General features: G+C 50.2%; 3 protein-coding genes across 3 annotated transcripts; all 3 read right to left on the bottom strand.

Annotated features, from left to right (window-relative positions):
* Positions 1-1,504: 1,504 nt before the first annotated feature.
* Positions 1,505-2,708, bottom strand: HO173_013060 (uncharacterized protein; the record flags this gene model as incomplete). The annotated part of the gene is made up of 5 exons (XM_037314889.1): positions 1,505-2,041; positions 2,092-2,154; positions 2,323-2,335; positions 2,388-2,408; positions 2,569-2,708. The coding sequence occupies 5 exons, from the start codon at positions 2,706-2,708 to the stop codon at positions 1,505-1,507; spliced, it is 774 nt and encodes a 257-aa protein (XP_037158222.1).
* A 610-nt stretch (positions 2,709-3,318) lies between these two features.
* On the bottom strand, positions 3,319-5,569 carry HO173_013059 (uncharacterized protein; the record flags this gene model as incomplete). The annotated part of the gene is made up of 6 exons (XM_037314888.1): positions 3,319-3,546; positions 3,597-3,687; positions 3,736-4,198; positions 4,250-4,597; positions 4,657-4,735; positions 4,787-5,569. 6 exons carry the CDS (start codon positions 5,567-5,569, stop codon positions 3,319-3,321), a joined length of 1,992 nt encoding a protein of 663 aa, XP_037158221.1.
* Positions 5,570-6,589: 1,020 nt separating this feature from the next.
* HO173_013058 (uncharacterized protein) lies at positions 6,590-8,005 on the bottom strand (the record flags this gene model as incomplete). The annotated part of the gene is made up of 3 exons (XM_037314887.1): positions 6,590-7,032; positions 7,082-7,739; positions 7,790-8,005. The coding sequence occupies 3 exons, from the start codon at positions 8,003-8,005 to the stop codon at positions 6,590-6,592; spliced, it is 1,317 nt and encodes a 438-aa protein (XP_037158220.1).
* Between the last annotated feature and the right edge of the window lie 142 nt (positions 8,006-8,147).

Here is an 8,147-nt window from a genome sequence, read left to right as displayed (position 1 = left end):
TATGGCTTGGGGCTCCTGTCACAGAGAACCCGTAGGTTCCCCGGTTCCATGCTTCTCTGCATGAGTCACTGCAATGATTTTCGAGGGCCATCGGTTCTCCCGAGTCTAAGTACTTGGGACGGATCCTTTAAGACTCGAAGGATGCTATCCATGCCCATCGCTGCGCTCACGCGATGAATATCATTAGATTTCTTATCTCCGAGGATAAAAATCTCCGCCAGACTGGAAGACGGACTTCGATTTTCCATCGGTGGAACAAATAGATTAAAGCATAGGTGTTGGAGGCGCTAGCCTGTGCGTTTTCCGCGGCATTGCATTGCAAGCATCGGGATTTGACGCCCGCATCCAGCCGCGAGGCATCTCATCATCCGCGATTCTGTATTACTCTCTCCCCGGTAACCATTCAAGAAGCGTAAGCTTCAGCTCTAGTGACGCATGTGTTAAGACCGCGAGAATGTCAGGCAAGCCTTCTGTCCCATCGATACGATAGATTGCGTCGAAGGAAGGCCTCCAAAGATAATAATTGGAGCGTAAGCTGGGTTGGGACTTGAAAAGACATGCGGGTGTTCCGTCGAGGTAGCTTTCTGAGTAGAGGAGTGTGTTTGGGCAAATGCTGATTCCGTACCCACGGCACCATTTGTAGTCGACAACTTTGGGGTTGACTCGGTTGGTCCACCCTTGGGGTACATCGTTATCAGGGACTCTATTCGGGCCTCCGTATTCTGGGAGGAGCTCCAAGTTCTCCAGACTAAGCCCCTGTAGGGCCTTCATAGAGTGAAGTTCAGAACTCGAAGGATGTCCTACAGCATCCTTGGCTCATTGATGTGGAGTATGTCAAAAGACGCTTGGTCGTAGTTATATTAGTGCATCCCACTCTGGAAGAGTTGGTTGGTAAGCAAGGCCAAGGGAAGATCCTCCGGATGTTAGGATCGGCAGAGGAAGTCTCAAGCCGTACTGCTGGGCGGGTACATTTTGACGAAGATCTCTAAGGCCTTTGAGGTCGTGGTACCAGCTCGCAGAAATCTCGTCGTACGAAAGTTTGAAAGAATAAACCTAGACGCTTTGGGCAACGTTTCGGCTCAACTTCTGACCAGTGTGAGTTGTTCGACGCGCTCCTTCAATGTGTCCAAAGTATGCTGCAGTACGTTCGGTCGTTCGATCTTGGAGACAGCATGCCAAAGATAGAACCAACAAGAAGTGGAACCCTCGACCAAGGAAAGGGCTGGGCGACCGTGGCCACCTTCACGAAAAAGTAGCAGCGATGGTACAGAGGTTTCAGGGCGACAAAAAAGCTCCTTCTCGCAGACGCCCCGGTTGACATGAATAAACCAACCGGGAGGAACTTCTTCGTCAGGAACATGTTTGGGTCTCCATATCCCGGAAGCAGATCGCATTCCGCGAATCTGAGACCTTTCCATTGTCAACCGCCTAACGTACGTGGGATTTGGCTCAGCTCAGTGAATTCTTCAACTCGAAGCAAAATGGCGGAGACTTCGAGGAAGATTTAGTATCGGTCACCACACCTCATGAGATACTTTGTACCGCCATATCGCCCATCGTTGACAAGGGTCAGAATAGGAACTGGTAGAACATACTCATGGCCATCAACCAGCTCCTTGATGTCTTTGAGCTTCTTCATATCCTGCGACCTGCCTTTTGTAATTTGCCGAAACCAGAGTGGAAGATGTGTGATCTGATGCTGAGAGTACCAGCGAGATGATGGTTCGAGGACTCTGGTTCGGAGCCCGAACGAATGCTTGTCAATACATTGCAAGATTCCCCGCGAATTGTGAGACTGGGTCACACACAAAAGCTCACTCGAGGCTGGAGTCCAGAGATAGAACCTTCCGAAGATCGATAACAAGTAGCGAACAGCCTGCCTATCCTCTCTAGAAGCTAGTATCGGTAGCACAAACGGTGGTAGACTATTGTCATCGGTAGACAGAGGGCGGTTGACTGGCTCAAGGTCGTTGGGGTCATTGGACCAACCTTCGGGCACAAGAGCCGGGATGACTTTGCGATAATCGAATTCGTGCCCGTCCTAGAGTCATTAGCAAGGTCAGTTGGAGAATGACTATTTCTTAAACCTACCACATCAGCGTGTGAGATTATGGAATCATCCTCCTCAGAGCTTGAACATCCAAATACGGTGGACTATATTCGGCAGGCGATGCTCGACTTGTGTTTCTTAAGCTCTCGGTCTTTTCTGCTGATTTCTCAGAAGCAGGCAGATATTCAGTGGAAGTCGGTGCTCGGCCCTGCGAAGCTGTTTAATCTCCGAAACCAACTTTAGTGGACTCAGGCCGTATTCGGCGAACCTACTTGCCTACCTACCCTGTTTCTCAATAAGCTAGCGCATCATCTCATACATTCAGAAGGCAACTCACCGGCGCCACGATTCTTCGAACCTAGCGAGATACCAACAGCGAGGTAAGTTTGCGGACAGGATTGGAGATATGGACGGCTCATGAACCGAAAGAAGAAGATGTGCCGGATAGGTGTGCTTGTGCTTGTGCTTGTGTTCGAAACAAGCTGCCGTAAACCTGTAAGAGCTCTCGGTCTACTTACCACGTAAGGCGCGATATCCAGTGAAACTCGACACCAGCCGGGTAAGAGACAAGACGATCGTGTGGTAGTGTTGGTAGTGGATCTATCAACAAAAACACTAGGCCAAGTCCACTGCCACCGTCTTCATTCTCACGCTGCATGAAGCGTATGTGGGGAGAAAACCAAGGGTGGAGGTGAAGGTGAAATCTACGACATAATGGAGTGGAGCGATTTAGTACGCGAATGAGGCAGGGTTGTATCATTTGCGGTATGTGTTGCTGGGCGTGAAGGTGCTCGAGAAATGAAATGATGGAGGCCTTTGTCTTGCCAAAGTGTCATAGAAAGTGAAGGTTCAGTCTCCCACATGACTCATGATTGGCTAGGTGCACCAATCACGGCAAGACTAGGCGGGGGTTGATATTGTTGACTTTGAAGTGGTAGATATGAGGAGTTATGGCAATGGAGGGCACAGTGGTTGGAATCCTCTACAAACACCCTCTATCCTTCCGAGCTTGGCGTTTTACCAAGTCTTATACTCTCGATTGGAATGTACAACATGTGAACAAAGTCCGTCACTTCTTCGTCTCGAAACGAATAATGCACATTTTGATCCCTCAGTTGCGCAAGCAAGACCCAAGTACCTTGCTGCCTACGCCATGTTCATGCATGTCGTTACTATCCTGCGCCACCTCATGCAGGCTTTCCATTATGCAGAAAATGCAGCTTGCCCTTTTTGAATAGAAGACGCTTCGTGAGGCAATCCGTCAAGGATCAGTCCTCGCCGCTCTGATAGTACTCAAGATCAATCTCTTCCCTCGCCCTTTCCCGCTGTAACCTAATCCGCGCAGCCTCTGTGCCATCATCCGTAATGGTCTCCTTAAACCAGGGGTGCTTGAGAGCCTGCTTCGCAGTGAGACGCTGCTTTGGGTCATACACGAAGATACGGCGAAGCAGGTCGAGGAATTGCTTGTTGAACGCTGTGTTTGCGGGGATGACCTCCTATAGCTTATTTAGCTGCTACCCTCGGCAAGGCGCGAAGAATTACATACGGGAAGTGTCTTCATAGCCCTGACATACTTTTTCGAAGCCTTCGGAGTCTCCGAGTTTGGGTAGTCAAGTTTCAAACCTCGGGTGAAAAACCTGGGATTGATCAGCATATTTCGTGAATAGAGTAGACACATTACTCACGCTGCAGCTTGGTTGCGATTATTGTTTCGACCAGTGCCCTGGACTTGCCGAACCAGCTTAGGCTCAATCCTGCCGCCGCATACGCTCTCCATCATTGCAAGATGCTCAAGATTATCATGCGTTTGGAAGAGAGCATCACCGGTGAAGAATTCGACGAGGATGCAGCCAATACTCCAAATATCGCACGGATAGCTCCACCCTAGGTTAAGTATGATCTCCGGTGCTCGATAGTGCCTTGTTGAAACGACGGTGGAGTGGTATTCGTCATCAAACGTTGCAGATCCAAAGTCAATGAGTCTGATCTCGGTGTCAAGTAGGACTCGCCGCTGGCGTGCAACGCGCTGTACTGTAGTAGACGAAGAAGGGATGTTGCGGTTATAGGTGAAGGTTTGATATGAGTTGCCGACGAGGAGAATGTTTTCCGGCTTTAGATCGGTGTGTATTAGATTAAGGTCATGCAAGACTGGAGCACAATATCAGTTGAAACCCAATCAAGGTAGGATAGAGGACATACAAGCAACGCTGGTGAAGAGCTGTCGAGCAAAACTCTGAATCTGACTGCTTGGAAAAGGCACAAAGAGGTTGCCCTTAAGAAAGTCGAAGACGCTCTGGCCCAGAAGATCGGTGACTATGCAGATGTGGTTACGGAAGTCGAAACAGTCCCGTAGATGTATGCATTTATTCCGATTCTGTCGGTCATTGTGGGACAAAGTCTGTAGCACCCGTAGCTCAATACGCGAGGCATCCCGGTATTTCTGCACGGATCGAATGATCTTGATTGCGCACTTCGACCTTGTCCGTCTGTCAAAAGCTTCTACAACTTTGCCGAAGGTGCCCTGGCCCAGAAGTCTGTTCACTTGATCTGCAAACAGTCAGCACTCAGTCCGTCTAATGACAGTCCGCTCTTCGAGAGGCACTCACATCTGTCACCTATGGGCATATCCTCTGTCACTATGTAATGGCCATCATCATCATCGATCTTCTCGTGAGTAGTCACAGTCTTCTCCAAAAGTCAGCGTCCTGATTCTGGCCTGTATGGTAAATGCCTTACATCTTTGATCGATGGCACATGGACATCTCGAGCCTTGATGGGAGGCTTCGGTGGCGGCACATAGGCACTATATGCGTCTCCTACTACCTCAATCTCCTTCCTCTTTTTCTCATCAGCAATCTGTTGCCGCGTTACGCGTTTCCTCTTCTCCCCGACTACACTGTCCTCGGCATACGCTCCACTGGTCCCATGACTCGAATGTGACCCCAATGATGTAGGTGCTGTAGTCTGTAGCGATGTGGTTCGGTCCGTTGAGATCGTGTTGGACCCACTGTTCCCATTCGAATATGTACGGGCATGGGAAAATGCTTGCTGATCCCTTGCAGCATCGTAGGCGGTTGTGGGACCGGTCCGCCTCTTCTTGTTGGCATGCTCTGCACCTCTCACTGTTGCTTGTGGCTGTTGCTGCTGGGGAACTCGCTCATTCTCTTTCCGTGATGGAGGTTGTGGTGAGTCGTCATCAATGACAATGATCTCTTTAGGTGGTCCGTTCTTGTAAAATTCATGCCAATCTGGACGCCTCTCTCTTTTCCTCGATCCCTGCAACGCTGATGTAGACTGTGAAGTTGTCATATTGCTGGACTGAGGGGGTTGTCTTGAAGCCGAGGTATTGGAGGGCCGTGGAACGGATCCGGGTGTATTGTTGGGAAAGCTGTAAGAAGGAGCTAATCGCGACGAGGATCCGTTCGGCAATGAGTTGTTAGCTGCGTAAGAAGCCGAGTTGGTGCTGTAAGCTGAATGATGACCGAAGTGAGGGCTATGAGGAGGGAGAGTTGCAGTCATTGTAGAAGGCAAAGACATCGCTCATCGTAGGTGAGAAGATCTGGTCGAGTGGCCCGATAGTGCTGTTCGGTGTCGGGCGGCAAGAAATGGTGCTGACACCTGGGCTAGAGAGGCTTTGAATCGAAGGCTATGGATTCTCCATGACCGACTTGAGTGTTGAGAGAATCCGGGTGATGTGTTCTCTGCTCTTGGGAATGAGGTGGCCGTGGAAAATGAGCACTTTTAGTGGGTGTTTCGGTCGCGCGTTGGGGGGAAAGGCGGAGTCTTGGTCAGGCGTTGGATTCCCGAGCCTCTTGGGAGGCAGCAATGGGTAAATGCGAGGGTGTAAAGTAGGACTAGATGTTGGGCAAGACGAATATCAACCTGGATCACAGCTGAGAGCCTGGTAAAGGCAGCGGATTGCTGTGTCGTGGACGTTGAAGATTTGGGGACAGTGCTTGAGAGGTGGTGAGAGGATTTGGAGATGAGAAAGTGCACTAAGCCTATTCGAGAGCTAGAGCAAAACTCGGGAGGAAGAAATGACGACGGTGGTTGTTAGGAAGACCACGGATTCTGTAACTCGCCGAGAAGCGCAACCTCGACTTTTTCTTTTTTCTTTCTTCATTTAGATGAAAGAGTCTTGGGAAAGTCTCTACTATCAACCAGAGCGCTTGGATTATATAGCAGAGCGGGAATTAAATCTATCCTTTTGACGCCTGGCAACAATAAGTACCTAAAGTACCTTAATGGCGGATAGAGTGATAGAGTGAAGCTACCTAATCTCAATGACGCGACTACAACCAATGGCGAATCACGTGAATTTCTCACACAGCACAGCCTCTGGCATACGACGTGCTCTCGGTTCCCAGTGATACATCAATGGATAATAGAAGAATAAAGCAGGGGAAGAAATTTGCACTCGATAAGTCAACAAGAATACATGGGACCACAGTGGGTACACCATTGCTCCTGCCAAATGCTACTAGAGCGCCGGGATATCGTACGAAAGATGTCAGTCATCATCATCTCGACTACCGCATCTCAATTCTTGCCCTTTCCCCAAAGTGGAGCTACCGTTTCTACCGCCCTCTCGACCACCGCCTTCACCCTCTCCCGGAGCACATTACTCGCACACTCCACCTCCAGCGTCTCCAACCAGACCTTCACCACTTGCTTGTCCACTTTGATTTGAACGCCAGGCACGGGAATCCCAATGCTATGCAACCTCTCGATTTCTTCTGCTTCCTGGTCCTCCACATCATCTTCATCTGCTTCTTCCTCGGGCTCGTTCTTGATGCCGTCGCCGTCAAGCGCAGGCTTCGGCGGCTTAGGGAGGGTTTTCGGTTTGGCTAGAGGAGTGACTAAGGGACCAAATTGGGCTTCAAGGAACATGCAGAGACGTGAGAATCGCTCTTCCGGTGTGACGTTCGAGTGAAGGTTGCGTTCACCCTGATGGTGGTGGTGTTGATGACTTTTCGAAGATTCTGAGAGACATCAGCAATCTTGCAGAAACGCTGTCAGGCCAAGACCTACGCTTGACCGCAGCCGGACTGCTTTCCGCTGTGAATAGTACAGCCAGCACTGCATCGGCAATCCCATCATTGAGCATGTTGCCCTCCCATTCGACCTCTACCTGCCCATTGTTCTGGTACCGAACAATCACACAGCCCATGACCAGGTACGCAACCGCATGCGGAGAGTATTCAATCTCTTCGTCTGCTATTTCTTCTTCATGGGACACACCGTTGCCGTTGACCTGAGTAGCCCCATTTGACGACGGCTTCTTCTGCGGCTTGATCTCCTCTATGGCACCGAAAGTTCCTTCCAAAGCCCACTTGATCAAGTCGATCCCAGCTGCGCTTAGCGTGATCTTCTGCTTGCACATGATCGTGGTCGTGTTCAATCCGGCATACTCCCTGAGATCTTCAGGCGCCATCAGGGACATCTTGAAATCGTTCTGTACAAGGACACCGGTAATGAGCCTTTCCTCCTCGGGGTCCGAGGATTTGGGCGGAGGAAGCTGAGCAAGTTGTCCAACCACTCTGGCAGTCTTGTCAACTTTGAATGGAATGCGAAGTTCTTCGGTGTTGGCAGGGCTGAAGATTTTGGTTTTGGTTGCTTTGTCGTTGTTGAGCGAAAGAAGCTTGGACTTGAGACGCATCATGTTGTGTTTCTCTCCATGAACCAGTATCTGCAAGGGTCGTCAATACAGTTTATCGATATCGGGTAGATCATGCATACCACAACAGGAGCTGCAACCTCCTCGATAAAACTCTGATTCTCTTGACCATCCACATGAGCTGCAAAGCTGAACTCTTGCACGCTACATCTCCTTGGTATCATTGGCTTTTCGGCCTCACCATTGGCGCCCGGACCTCTTCTCCCCACAGGTGCTGCGCTTCGATTGGTCATGATGGCTGGTATGCTATCCGGCTCATGCGACATCTGTTTTGCCATTGTTCCTTCTACGCTGTATCCAGTGATCACGACCCCATTCCTATCGCTGGGCGCCCATCGTTCAAGAAGCTCTCTGCTGATGCCGCTTTGTAGCATTCCCGGACTCGCCAGTACTACACAGCCCCCCAACATCATCAAATCG

This window comes from Letharia columbiana, assembly GCF_014066305.1.
Source record: "Letharia columbiana isolate WasteWater2 chromosome Unknown xfSc0000025_s0, whole genome shotgun sequence".
Lineage (NCBI taxonomy): Eukaryota > Fungi > Ascomycota > Lecanoromycetes > Lecanorales > Parmeliaceae > Letharia > Letharia columbiana.
This window is presented reverse-complemented; position numbering and strand designations above follow the sequence as displayed.